This window comes from Oryzias melastigma, linkage group LG9, assembly GCF_002922805.2.
Source record: "Oryzias melastigma strain HK-1 linkage group LG9, ASM292280v2, whole genome shotgun sequence".
Taxonomy (NCBI): domain Eukaryota; kingdom Metazoa; phylum Chordata; class Actinopteri; order Beloniformes; family Adrianichthyidae; genus Oryzias; species Oryzias melastigma.
The window spans coordinates 24,451,326-24,466,175 of NC_050520.1; the positions used below are offsets into that span (position 1 = coordinate 24,451,326).

General features: G+C 38.1%; 2 protein-coding genes across 2 annotated transcripts in view; both read left to right on the plus strand.

Moving 5' to 3' along the window:
- Positions 1 to 3,650, plus strand: part of vps33a (VPS33A core subunit of CORVET and HOPS complexes) — a 9,440-nt gene extending 5,790 nt beyond the window's left edge. Inside the window, exons 10-14 of the mRNA XM_024276184.2 lie at positions 585 to 652; positions 873 to 1,010; positions 1,126 to 1,263; positions 1,336 to 1,504; positions 3,176 to 3,650. Of these exons, the coding sequence (XP_024131952.1) occupies positions 585 to 652; positions 873 to 1,010; positions 1,126 to 1,263; positions 1,336 to 1,504; positions 3,176 to 3,369 (707 nt within the window). The 3' untranslated portion in view covers positions 3,370 to 3,650. The remainder of the gene's footprint in view (positions 1 to 584; positions 653 to 872; positions 1,011 to 1,125; positions 1,264 to 1,335; positions 1,505 to 3,175) is intronic.
- Positions 3,651 to 6,494: 2,844 nt separating this feature from the next.
- On the plus strand, positions 6,495 to 14,844 carry ppp2r2aa (protein phosphatase 2, regulatory subunit B, alpha a). Its single transcript, XM_024274854.2, has 10 exons — positions 6,495 to 6,793; positions 7,119 to 7,196; positions 9,967 to 10,064; positions 10,273 to 10,438; positions 10,531 to 10,643; positions 11,825 to 12,002; positions 12,505 to 12,669; positions 12,923 to 13,092; positions 13,197 to 13,288; positions 13,549 to 14,844. Exons 1-10 carry the CDS (start codon positions 6,784 to 6,786, stop codon positions 13,826 to 13,828), a joined length of 1,350 nt encoding a protein of 449 aa, XP_024130622.1. The 5' UTR covers positions 6,495 to 6,783; the 3' UTR covers positions 13,829 to 14,844.
- Positions 14,845 to 14,850: the final 6 nt, after the last annotated feature.

The following is a 14,850-nucleotide window of genomic DNA, read 5'->3' on the forward strand; positions in this document are numbered from 1 at the left end:
ATGATTTTGTCCTGTTATGTTTGAATTCTTCCTGCACCTGGAGTGAGAATGAGGGAGAGACTGATCAGGACCCCCCTCTCGTTGTGTCGTCGAGGGATGTCAAAATAAAAGTTCAAATGATCATTATGAGGTTATTCAGCTTTTCTCAGATAATTCTGACGCTGCGATGTCTCATCAACTTGTCATGAGGCCAAAAATGAGGCTTAAATGACACGAGGACACGTAGCAGAAGAAATAATCGTTTATTTGACACATTCTCCAGGTATTATTTACAGTGTACGACTTTTATAAGCCGATTCAATTAATGCGCTTCAGACAAATTAGGTTTTTATTGTATTGGTCCAAAGTGGCTCTTTCAACACTTTGGGTTGCCGACCCCTGAGTTAAATAATAGGCCATATAAGGCCTGATTTATGGCCTTTGACCACGTGAAAAACATTCAAACCATTTTTTAAATGTTCAATATGATGGCAGGAAAAAAGAATGATGATTTTTTCTTACACTGCTCAATAGGATTCTAATAGAAGTATAGTGTGATGTTCTTAGAATGAGGTGAAGCAGTAACGTGGCGTGTCTTGTTTCAGCATCAGAAGCCTTCTTTGACAGTCTCACGGTGGAGCAGGAGTTCATGACTGGAGTCGACACCGACAAGGTCAGTTTTGTTTTTATTATAATAAAGTGACAGATGTGAGATTAAGACGACTATAGTCGTCTTAATCTCACATCTGTCACTTCATTCTTATCAAATTATCCATACATTTGTTGAAATCCCATTGTTTTCTTTGACTCCTGTGGAATTCATAGTTTGTGTTTGTGATACTTTAATTTTTATTTCTAAAGAGTGCATCATTTCCCCCTGCTTTATGACGCAGGTGAACACGTACATAGAGGACTGCATAGCTCAGAAAGATCCGCTCATCAAGATCCTGCGTTTGGTGTGTATGCAGTCAGTGTGCAACAACGGCCTCAAGCAGAAAGTTTTGGATTATTACAAGAGAGAGATACTGCAGGTAAAGTGTTGAAGCTCATTGTTTAGTTTTCACTCACTTTAAATGAAGGACTGAAATAACCAACTTCATCTTTCATTTTATTTTCAACATTGATTTTCCTTTTCTCTGTATGAAGACGTATGGCTATGAGCACTTACTAACATTGCACAACCTGGAGAAGGCGGGTCTCTTAAAGCCACAAACCAGCTCACGGAACAACTACCCCACTATTAGAAAAACTCTGAAACTCTGGATGGAGGACGCCAATGAGCAAGTATGACGCTCATGAGAAACCTGCAGGGTTAGCACTTTGGAAGACTGATCGTCTTATTATTATTTTATCCAGAATCCCAACGACATCTCATACGTGTACAGCGGCTACGCTCCTCTGAGCATCCGGCTGACTCAAGTGTTGGCGAGGCCGGGCTGGCGGAGCATAGAGGAGGTGCTGAAGATGCTTCCAGGCCCACACTTTGAGGAGAGGCAGCAGCTTCCATCTGGACTGCATAAAAAACGTAAGGTTTTGTTTGAACTCTGAGCACTTCAAGTTATTCTGATGGTTAAATAGTGAGGCTGTGAAAGTTAACGCGTTAACTCACTCGATTAATTAAAACATAATTAACATGTTAAAATTTAGTAACGCCTTCAGGCGTCCTGCCAAGCAGCTGTGAGATCAGCGTAACAAAACTCAGTCTAAAATAAACGTAAACTTTTTTCATATTCAGTGATTGAGATTTTATTAAATTAAAGAGATAATATGGCATTTATTTGTAGTTTTTGGACCAAAGTGATCTTTTATTTTAATAAATAAAGTGGAAGATGAACGTTGATCCGACGGCTGCAGCACAGAGTGATAGATCCACTGAGGTGGGCGGAGCCAAACTGAGCTGTCTGCTTTTAGAAATCCAACAATGAGGAAATTTATGATTATTTTATTTTGGGATGAGGACCGACATTAATTTTTCTTCAATAACGAGTACCACCGTTGTCTTAAAGTTGTGTAAACTCCGCGGTTCACCACGAAAGTCCCGCTTGTCACTGATCCGAGAGGCGAGCAGTTCAGAGTGGACAGACACGCCACCTGAGAGCAGATTCCAGCTGGATCAAACTTCTCCCAAAAAATTGTCTTTTATCATTTTTTATAAACACAAGAAAAATGTATGAGAAAAAAGAAAAATGAATTTCAGGAAAAATGTCAAATGGACAGCATTGCTCTTAATTGCAATTATTATTTTCCAGTTTGCGATTAATTAGTTAAATTTTTTTAATCGATTTCCGACCCTATTAAATAATTTAAGAATCCCCAACAATTTAGATGTTAAATGGCGCATATTTTAAAGCCAGCGTGCCAACATAACAAAACCAAATTTTGGTATTGTGTTGCATGTGTGCACTCTAAAATTAAGCTAACAGAAAGGGTTTTATTTTATAAAGTGAAAGCTAAGCTTTTGGTGCGAGAATAGGAGGTTTGCTACGATGCCTCAAATAAAAATACTTGTTGAAAGCCATTTTCTATTGTTCATCTTTAAAAAAAAAAGTGTCATTTGATTTTGTATTTTTTAACATAACATGCTTAAAAACTAGAGTTTTAAGAACAAACAAACGCTGAAGTCGAGCTGGAAGTCCCTGGAACGAAACATTAATCTTTCTTTGGATTCCAAGTCCAGGAACTGCTGTTCTTACAGCTGCAGAAGAAAAGCAGTTACCCGTCTGCCACTGGCAGATAAGACCCAGGCTTTGTCTCTCTGAAAGCAAATGCTAAACAACGGCAGATTGATGGCTGAGTGCTGAGCGTCCATCAGTGCTGGGGCTGCTGTGTGTGTGTTTGGTTAGTGATATGTTGAAAAGAAGGCAAAAATAAAAAATGTGCTCTGCTTGATTTGTACCAGATAGCTTTTTGTTCATGAATTTGTTTTGGCAATAACACGTGTCCAAGTGAGAAATCATTAAACACTTCATTAGAAGTAAACAAAAGATCTGCTAGTTTGGGCAGTTTGACTTGCCTGTACAGGCCTGCCATGTATTGGTTTATAAAGGTGATAATTGGTCATTTTCAGGCGAGGAGATGCAGCTATTTTAGTGTTTCAGCAAAGAAGATCTTCTGTAGTCGGGAAACCTGAATTATGGCACAGATTTTGGAGATCGTATTATATATTTTATGAGTTTACTGTTCCACCCCCTCACAGGCCAGCAGGGAGAAAACCGAACTACGCTGGTCTTCTTCCTGGGTGGAGTGACGTATGCAGAAATAGCCGCTCTCCGATTCCTCTCTCAAATGGAAGACAGCGGGATGGAGTACATTATCGCCACCACAAAACTCATCAATGGCACCACGTGGATTAAGACCCTCATGGACCGGCCTGAATCCCACGCGGCCTGAGTCGCCTTATGAATCGCAAAACTCAAGTTACTCATGTTTGTCTGTGTAGTCCTGCCGTGGGGAGCTTTCATGTAAATAAATGTTTTTGTTCTGGTGTGTTTTTTCACCTTTCGAGAGAAAAATAATGCTAGAGTTTGATTTACCTCTTTTTAAACTCCTACAACGTTATACTAATGATGTACATAAGCATTCAAGATGCTCATAAAGGCTGATGTTCTATAAAGATGTAACATGTGGAGTCCAAAATAAAAAGCAACTTTGTTCTGGATTGTTCATGTCATAAGCGTGTTTTGCTTGCTGCACGGTGGGTCATTTTTGGGGGAAAAGCAGAAATGGCAGTGTATCTATCAGCTGTGGTCCAGCTCACTGAAGAAGCAATTAGCACAGTAACAGGCCTCCTGATCAGCCGATAATAGCCCTGTGCTGCCGGGAGAGCTCAGCCTCCAGCAGCCTGTGATTTGACAGCGCAGGACACTGATTTAATTAGGAAGCCATTTGCTCCATGTTCCGGTAGAGGATAACTGTGCTGTGGGAGGGTGTTTGATCTCTGTGTCAGTCAATAGCGTCTCCATGCCTGACACTGTATATACAGGAAAACCTGCTGACAGATATTTTTGGCAGTCAATGTAAATGTCCTCCATGGTGGTTTCCTAAAATTGTCGAATCTTTTGTGAAATGCTTGTTGCCTTTTTTTTAATTTGCTTTTTTTGGAAAGATAAACATGGTGAAGATTTAAATTGGGAATAAATGGACAGCAGGTGCCTGGAGATCCATGTGGTCAGTTTTACTTTTGCTCCCTCCTCTGCAAGACGAACTTGAGACGACTCGATTCTGCACACGCAGACTTGGACCAGACGGCTGAAGCACAAGAGTCCACCCTCAGCTGTCCCGCTTCAGTAATATCAAGGTAAGGAAAGTTTTCTTTAAAAATAATCTTAATATATACACCTTGACTTGAGTAAAAAAATATATTTTTTAGAACAGTACAGGTCACATCACCTGTACTAATAAATACATTTTTAATTTATTTAAAACAACTCAAAAAATAATTGATTGATTATTTATTCTGATGAATAAAAGGAGCCTAAATCACTGTTTTTGTATTTTTCTGAAAACGTTTTAGTTGCATATAAATGCTGTGTTTTTTATTTCTGTCTGAGAGCATTCATTTTAAGAAGTAAATAAAGCTAATCAATACACTTAGTGCAATTTAAATATTAATTATTAATCAGTATCCTTTTACCGTGCACATCCTATTGACTTCTGAGAGGCTAAAAATTCTTATTTGACACTTTTATGCCAAACACAAAAACCACTTAAAACAAATTCTAGTTTATAATTCATCTAAGTATCTGTTCTTCTGATTTAATATTTTTTTTATTTTAGGCATTTGCATCCATTTTTAAAAAATACTATTGCTATTGCAATCTGACAGGTGTGTGTGAGATGGGCCAAGGGGAGAACATGGGACACCTGACTCAGCCCGGTCAGAGGCAGAAGGTTCTGGAGGTGCCTGTGGACGTGGATCCTTTGATCATCCGCTTCCTCCGAACATTCAAAGAAGTCCTTAAGTTTGTTCTCTTCAGTTACACGGTGCTGTTCGGTGGTTTGCTCCTCGCCAGGTGGACCACCTATTTCATGGTGGGCAAATAAAGCATTTGTCAAGGAGAATTTTAAGATATGAGGCTTAATCTGATCAATCAAGGTCTCTGTGGGCTTTAAGGCTTCTGCACAATCTGCAAAACAACAGTCAACGTGTGTTTATGATGATTGTTTTCTTATTTGATTGTGACAAGACTCAATGGATTTTATTAATGAGTCTAAAGAGGACCTTAATGGGAATTCTGAAGAAACTGATTTTTGTCAAGCCAGCTTGCATTCCATGTGGTTGTCAACATTTTGTTCATATGTGCAATTCCATATCTGTACTTTGTGACACAGCTAAAAAAAGAGAAGCACATTAAGCATGTATGTATGGTTGTATAATGAGCAGCATATGGCTAAAAAAATAAAATGCTTACCGTCATTTTGCCTACATAGACACTTATTTTAAGTCTGATCTTATTTGTCTCATGAACTTAACACCTTCCAGAAACAGAATACCACAAATAGTTTAGCGTCTTTTGAAATAGGTGAGACCTTTGAGCGACTCAGCTGGATGCAGCCTCACTAAAGCGTGCTCTGAAAAGAAATGTGTCCCTTCAGGCAACACATAGTTATGCAGTTTGGAAGCAAAAACAAATGCTTCACTGTGTCCTAATATATTTGAAGGTGAATTTATAATAGAAAACTTACTTTCTACCTTAGATATCATAAATAAATGTGATTTTCCTGTAGTGATGAGTAAATTACACCTTTGTGTGCTACACTGTAAGCAGCACTGGTTTAATTTTGATCCGTTTAGAGATAGGATAGTAAAAATATGACAACAGATTTTCATATATAACTTATTTGTATCAGTGACTTATTAAAACTGCTATTAATTTTTTCCATCTTTAAAAATCAATTAAAACACTGTTTATTTATTTAGCATTATTAAATTAAAAAAAAAAGTTTAGATTTTCCAGCAATGTTACAAATAATCTGGTTGTACTGTGACTTCTGTCTTTTTGAACATTTATGTTGACAAAGTAAACAAGCAAAAACTCCTCTATTTATTTACTTATTTTTACTGAACACTTGAAAAAAAAATACAATAAAGATATTTAACATTTAAAAAAAGAACACAGCACAACTCAAAAATACATTACATACAAAATACATACAATCATAACCAGCTACTGTTGTTAATAAAAAACATAACTAACAATATTTTTTAGAAACTGGCATTAAACACAAACATAAGGGAACCATGCATATATTTTTTCAACTTTACGTCATCGCTCTTTTCTAAATGTGCCTCTTTTGTGAGGGGTTAGTTCGATTTCCATCACTAAAACAATACACGCGGGCGGATGACATTCATTACAACGCTTTATAAAGAATGTCTTCTTTGTTTCAGACAGAAATCTTGAGCAAATAATAAATGTTTTGTGTGAATTCGTTTCTGATCAACAGCAATGCCTTCTTAAAAGTGGGTTGTTATCATTTTTTCGGAACACCGTCTTCTCTTTCTGATCTTTGCTGCACTCCGCCCGCGCTGCGCCATTTTGAAAATGTAATTTTGGAAGAGGCAGGAGCGAGGGAAATCTCAAAGTGGAATGCAAAGTCTGAAAACCGGTTCGGAGACTTGAGGGACAATTTCTTTGACTGAAAACCGGTCGGTGTCATTTGCGGCATCGGGGCTGTGGACCGTGGAAGTTACTAGCGGTACTCCATCTTCATTCCTCCGCTGTCGCTTCGTCAGAACCTCTCATCTCACCCGGGTCAGCTCTGTTTCGGTTCAGGGCCCCAGCCCGCTACAGACAGCTCCTCATGATGGCAGGTAAAACCACAGAATGAAGACAGTGTGCTGATATTTATACCAGTCACTGGTTTTAATGTGTTTGTCATAAATATTAGGCTGTGTCCTTTAAATACGATGAACCGCCCGAGGCTAGCTAGCCGGCTAAAATACTACAAGATGCAAATGTCAACAGTCACACGAGGCAGACCTATCCCAACTCTTCATTTCACTAAGATTTCTAGAAAAGTTTGTATGGAGTCACGTGTCTTTCCGGCCTGAAATGAAATTAGCACCCCGGCTAACGCGTGAGAAGTTGTGTCTGGTGGTGCTTGTGTCAAAACTTGGGTGGTGTTTGTGTGTGCAGGGCCCGGCGGAGGGAGCAGCGATGTGCAGTGGTGCTTTTCCCAAGTCAAGGGAGCGATGGATGATGATGTCGCCGAAGGTAAGTCCCTGTTCTACGTCTAATTCGATTACTCTTTCTGGACGACCCCTCCTGAGCATGCGTGCACGCGCGCGTTTCTGGTTGTCGTCCAGAAAAGGTGCACACAAACCATGTTAGATGTTCTGCACCTGCTTTTTACTGGAATCATCAGGTATCAATGACGTGAATAGAAAGACAGCTTTAGTAGCTTCACCAAAGACTATTAAAGGCGCATGTCATGAAATAAAAACGTAAAAAGATTTGGCAAACAAAACAATTTAAAGATCCACTCTAATAATATTTGTGTTTTTGGTATTTTAACGTTATTGTTGCATTTTTCTGGTGATAGAGGTGATAGAGGACATGCATAAAGACGATAAAGCTCAAAATTGTATTTCTGAGTATTTTAAAATGCAGTATGAAACAAAAAATAGCAGTTGTGACATCACAAATACACTAGGTGGGTCATAATCTCACAAATCTGCTCCATTTCGATCATTCCCTGTATATATTAGAACTGGACTGATCAACCTGAAAGTACCTTATGGCTCCAAGAATCCCAAATTTGATAAACTTTTATTGTGAAATAAACAGTTATTCACATCACAGAAAAATTGTGACTGAAATGACTTCAGTTCTCTGGAGCCAGAACTAAGTCATTTTCAATGAGAGATGGTCACATCCACTCTGTCCAGTTCTTTGCATACAGTCAAAGATTCCAATGCCTCCACTTTACTAGACCCATGTATGTATTTATTTCCTTTGTCTGTTTGCCTGGATAGCTTCGATATTTTTTGCAACTTTTGCTGCACCAGTAATGTTAGATTGGCTGTAAACTAGCAGGAGAGCGTGTGAACTGATCGCTCAGTTATGGGTGATGGGAAGGGGAGGCGTGGTTGCTCTGCGCCAATGGTCCCGCCCCAACCCAGAGGTGAATTTCTAATGAACTACTGCCGCTCTGCAGAAATTATGTCCAAAAAAATGGCATGGGTATTTGGATTTAGCAGTAGTTCGTTAGAAATTTGAGTTGTTGGTGGGACTGTTGTTGCAAAGTATGCCCGCCATCTTCCCATCATCCATCTGTTTACACACTCTCCCGCCAGCAACAGCCCCTCACAACCTGAGTAACATTACTGGTGCAACAAGAGCAATATTGGAGCTATCCAGCCTTACAGTTTTGAGTCAGATGCCAGCTCCCTCGAAGAAAATGAAGACGTACACGGATCTATGTGTCTGCGAGTGGATGCACTGGAATGGAGCTTGGAGCTTGCCAACTTATCTTGTACGTCACTGCTACAAGCTTTTTCAAATAGCTGATTCCCAAGGATTTGAATAAAGAAATACCCAGAAATGCAATTTTAACCTTAACTTTCCTTATTCATGCCCTCCAGCATGAGAAAAACGTTACAAGAACATGTTAAAAACACCAAAATCCTCATTTTCATTGGAGTGAGCCTTGTAAACCCTCATATATCATGGCTACTCTCAGATTTAAGATGGTAATGGAAACAACACAACCCCTGCCTTCAAAATGTAACGTGACCCATCTGTTGACTGTACCTGATGATCCCACCCACTTTCCAGCATGTCAGGAACGCTCTCATGGTTCACAGGAATAAAGGTGGCACTTGATCTTAGCTGCACTAAAAACTGTTGTTTTTTTAAGCCAGTTAGTGATATTTATTCTTTGTTTTGTGAAATAGTCATGCTACAAGCTGATTTGATTTGAAGGCATTTCAGTTCTAAAAAATCTTGTAAGTTGTTGAAAGTATATTAATTCAAACTTTAATTATAAAGCCCTTTTCATACGTCTGTGAAATAAAGTGCTTTACAGAATAAATACATCTTTCAAACTTAAAAACCATGTAAAAACAATACTTGCATATATAAGAATATGAAAAGAAACCTTACACATTTCTTTTGCATGATTTGGGAAGAACTTGTAAACCCTCTAAGTATTCTATTGATATTTTCCCTTATTCTGATGTTTAAATAAAGTAATTAATTTGCAGTTTGTGCTTATCTTTATGCCCATCTAAACCTGACAATGATATTCAGTTATGAACACTTTCAAAAATTGTCCTTCACTGTCTTGACTCCTGCAGAAGTCTTTGGCTTCATTCATTGGAAGGTTTTTTAATTCCTGCATTACATTCTGCATTGACTCATTCTGACAACATGATCTCCCTGACGAGGTTCTGTTTTACAGTATAGCACAGATTGTGAGGAGTCCGGGTGTATCGGATTGAAAGTGTACAGTGTTAGGATGGGATTGACACCATTGTCAGCTAAGAGACGTGCTGGTCTGTTAATAGAGCTTAATTGTTGTACAGTGAGATTTGCGGTGAAGCTTCTATTTGAAAAAAGCTGCATGTTTTTTAAGGGGAAGTTCTGTGATTATTTAGTGCAGAGGTTTTAAATGTCCTGGAGGATTACGGAAGTCCTCCAGAGCAAATCTCCAACCCTAATTATGTTAGATGTCCCAAGATGAGGTAGAATCCGTGTGAGACTTTTTCATTGCTTCACTTTGAAGTAATAAATGTTTAAATTCTTAGATTGTGAAGCATTTTGGTTTAAAATATGACTGTTTTTTTAAAGGGCTGTATAGATCATTTGGATTTATTATGTGTAACTTTTAAATGATATACTCGGGGAAAACTCACACAGTTGCGACAAATAAAATATATTGTTCATATACATAAATATTTCTAGCTGTCTTTAATTTTTAATCTTTAATTTATTTAAACAAAATTAACTTTTTTGTAACTTTCTCTTGATTTTCTCTTTTCAGCTGACATAATATCCACGGTTGAATTCAACCAATCAGGAGAGCTGCTTGCCACTGGAGACAAAGGCGGTCGTGTTGTCATCTTCCAGCAGGAGCCAGAGGTGTGTTTGAGTAATACCTCTGTAAAGTGTATTTAGCTAACACACACTTTTCATGTTTTTAACCCTCATAACTTCTTTAGTTATTCTTACTAAATGTAAAAATAGGATAAAAATGATATATTTTGACTCATACGACATTGATCTGGGCTGTCACCTTGTTTAGACTATGTTCCAGATTCTGTTTAAAAAGTTTTGTGTCATCGTTCAGAGTAAGAGTCAGCCTCTGCGCCGTGGGGAGTACAACGTTTACAGCACCTTCCAGAGCCACGAGCCAGAGTTCGACTACCTGAAAAGCCTCGAGATCGAGGAGAAGATCAACAAGATTCGATGGTTACCCCAGAAGAACGCAGCCCACTTCCTTCTGTCTACTAATGGTTAGTCAGGGATATATGCTTTCTAGCAGGACTACATTTAACTATTTCCTCTGGTTAATCTTTCTTTTCTTTTTTTTTTTAATCATTGCCAGACAAAACTATCAAACTGTGGAAAATTAGTGAACGTGACAAAAGACCAGAAGGCTACAATCTGAAGGAGGAAGATGGGCGGTACAAAGATCCCAGTACTGTCACTACACTAAGGGTGTGTATGAACCGGCTTAACCCTTTAACACCAGAGCTTTAGCTCCAGTATTTACATTCTTCCAACTATTGTGGCTCTTTAACTGTTTTAGATTAACGTATTTCCAATGGATTCGGAGAAAAGCATCCCTTCACTGATATGCAACACCTTACAGTATCAGAGTTTACACAACCTGATTCTGCTGCAGCGAAAAACGACTTACAATCGGTTTGCATTTCATAGCAAAGCTGATATGAAAAAAGACACTTTTCTCCCCCTCAGAATCAGCTGATTCCCGTTGATCGTGTAAATAATCAAGAAGTTTTGGTGCGTCCAAGAGCGTGTTCTTTAGGTGCAACTGAACAGATCATATTTGTTTTAATTGGTGGGGAGAATCCAGTTTGTCTGAGCAGTAAGTCCTTCCATCCTGGTTGAAAAACATTTCCCAGATGATTATTTGTGAGTTCAAAATGTCAAGACTTGAGTTGACATTCCCAGACATAGACCTCAAAGGAAAATCAAACTTCACAATGCAAAAAAAAGAGAAAGCAGGTACTGTTTGCAACTTGCATAATCTTTTTAAGAATTTTGGCAATACATACAAATAATCAGTAAATCATATTGGATAAAATATGAAATAATTTGCAATCAAAGAAAAAAAAATCAGTCTTGGGTTTTGTTTGTGTGCAGTGTGTCTGAACAAACCAAAAGACATTTGGATCAGGGTTACTGATCCGCTGATTGAATTGATTACATGAAATTATAATGTGTACTGAAACTGGAGTGATAATCAAATCCTGCTCAGGAAGTGTTATTAGAAACAACAGGAAGTACTTGGAAATAAAGTGTTTGTGTTTGTTGTCAACAGCCAAAATATTTGTAGCCGTCGTTCGGGTTACAATTTCAGGCTTGACTCGTCAGATTGGAGGCCCCAGTCCAAAAACATTGTCGTTTTGTTCAGTGTTCTGACCTTCACTCAGAGCGTATCAGTGCATTGATGTGAGCAAATTATTTTGTTTGTAAAACAGAATAGCTTTTGCAGACATATTTTACTGTTTCACAATAACCCAAGTGAATCAGTTTATAGTTTTGGAGGCCATTTTATGTATTCACTGAACATATTGAAAGACTTTGCTGCTTTTTCAATGATAAAACTACTTTGTCTCAAAATTAAAAATGTAAAATTAGGCATTTCTTCTCAGGTCCCTGTATTAATGCCCATGGATTTAATGGTAGAAGCCAGCCCCAGACGAGTGTTTGCAAACGCTCACACCTACCACATCAACTCAATCTCCATCAACAGCGATTGTGAGACCTACCTTTCTGCAGACGACCTGCGCATTAACCTCTGGCATCAGGAGATAACGGATCGCAGCTTTAGTATCCTTTTATGTGCACCATTTAAAATATGTTTATTTATAAAGAAAGGTATGATACAGCAACAACAATACCTGTGTTGTGCTTTTATCACATTTTATATTATGAAGCAGTCAGTTCTTGCCTTGCTGTTTTAAAGAGGAAAACTTGCACTAGAATTTTATTGTGTTGTACCTGATGTCACCACAAGATGTCGCCAAAACAAAGAACTTTGTCTCCTTTATTCTCTTCCATTTTGATGTGGACTAAAAAAATCTATTCCTCTAGAGTTCTGATCAATGTCTTTGCATTAGCTACGTAGAAATGTGAGCATAGAGTATGTATCTGTTTGGAGAACAGCATGTTTTTGTGAATATAGTCACAACACACAAGTAAAGAAAGAGAAAATATCGTAAGTACTTGTTCTACATTGCAAATATGTCATTTCAATACTTGTGTGTTCTTTTCATTTGAGGCTATGTAAAATGCATATATTTTTAATATCAACTTAACTCAAGGTCTTTAGACATTGTTGACATAAAACCTGCAAATATGGAAGATTTGACAGAAGTGATCACAGCCGCCGAGTTCCACCCCAACCAGTGCAACACGTTTGTGTACAGCAGCAGCAAGGGAACGATCCGATTGTGCGACATGAGGGCGTCAGCGCTGTGCGACAAGCACACTAAAAGTATTTAAACTTGTTTTTAAATTGTCAACATTTAAAATATAGTTTAAAAGAGAGCTATAATGCTATAAAGCCTAAAAAGTGCTTGATTTAGTGGAATGTGGAATAATGTGGAATAATCCATATATTTGATTATAAATTAAACATTTTGGATTATTCCAGAATGAATTTAACAGAACAGACATTTTTTGGGAACGAATTTAACCTGCACCTAAAAAAAACTACAATTTGTTGGTTTTTTTTGTTTTTGTTTTAGTGTTTGAGGAGCCTGAAGACCCAAACAACCGTTCATTCTTTTCTGAAATCATCTCATCTATTTCTGACGTGAAGTTCAGCAATAACGGACGCTACATGATGACGCGCGATTATCTCTCCATCAAGATCTGGGATCTTTGCATGGAGACTCGACCAGTTGAAACCTATCAGGTCTGCGTCTAATATCACAAACGCTTGAGGTGTTTTTATTTATTTTTTTTTCTGAGCTAATCTTGTAAGGTGTCAGTTTCATTCTTGTTTCTTTACTTTGACAGGTGCATGAATATCTCAGGAGTAAATTATGTTCACTTTATGAGAACGACTGCATTTTTGACAAGTTTGAATGCTGTTGGAATGGGAATGACAGGTGAGTGCCTTCTGGTGTTTGCTCAGCTTGATTTATTGGTCTAATATCAGGATTGACTGAATCTGTTATGGGACAAAAATCAAAAATAATGTGGATTTTGGGCACCGAATAAAGCTAAAATCTAAAAGTTGTAATATTTATTTAATAGAATATTACATCTAGTGTTATATTTGTTAGTACTTTGTAACTAGTTGTTATACTAGTTTACTGGAATGAATGTCTGCTCACCACTAACTCCTCGTCTCCTGTCCTTCCTGCAGCGTTGTGATGACGGGCTCTTACAATAACTTCTTCAGGATGTTTGACCGAGGTTATCAGCAGGACGTGACGTACGAAGCGTCGCGGGAAAACAGTCGGCCGCGATCCATCCTCAAGCCTCGGAAAATAAGCACAGGTGGGAAGCGCAAAAAGGACGAGATCAGTGTCGACAGTCTGGACTTCAGTAAAAAGATTATCCACACAGCCTGGCATCCTCTGGACAACATCATCGCCGTAGCCACCACCAACAATCTGTACATTTTTCAGGATAAACTGAACTAGCACTCACTAGCGTCTACTTTAGCTGCTGTGCTCTAATGCATAGATCAAATCATAGCTTTTTTTCTAATTATTTCCATACATTTTGATTAGTATGTGGCAAACTACTTTCATTCATCCTGATCATAAAAATCTATGGAGGTTTTTAGATTTTAGTCCTCCATTGCGAGCTATTAAATTGCTGTTTGCTGAACCACTACATCCCCAACTAAGGGGAAATGTTCCTTTGTACAGCTGTGCCATGGCGACTTGATCACTCAAATATCTTTTTTTTGTAGCTACCATGTTTTTCAAGTTAAGTGTCTTTTGTCATTGTTTTTCTTTGTGCACCGGTCCAAAACACTGTTAGCACAGACTGTCAAATACTCGGCGTCACCCAGAAACCGATGAGAATCCAAGTTCTCTCTTCCTGTTGTAGAGACAACCGTTGGCTCGTATTACGTTAAACTCATTTTTCTGATATTTCTGTAAAACTGACTTGACAGCAGGTCCTGTTTTTACATTCATCTCAAAGATTCATTTTTGTGTTAATCATTTGGGGTGGTGATTTCACCCAGTAAATTTCAAAGTGCTTTAAACAATTTCACAGATTTATTTCATCAGGGACATAGAAAACTTTTGGTTAAATATTCCTCTTGGCCTCATTCAGATAAACCTTCAAGTGTGACTGAGCAGGACTGGCTGCTCTCTTACACTTTCACCGGAATGAGCTGGAGTGAAGGTTATATTCCAGCTGCCTCGCTCAGCCCTCCTCGCTGTAGTTGAGCAACCAGTGTTTTATTACTAATATTATTATTTAAGTGCTGTGAAAATACACTTAAGAAAGAAACACTTGACAAAAAAGGGACATGTTTGCTGTTTGTTCTTTATTTAATATGTAATTTATCCTATAAAAAGCCAACATGCCAAATTAAAATAACAAGGATGGTGAGAAGGAAAAGTTTTAAACACTGACTGTAAAATTAGTTAAAAGTTGGCCTTTTTTGTAATTTATTTGATGAAGGTAAAACAAAAATTTTTTTTGA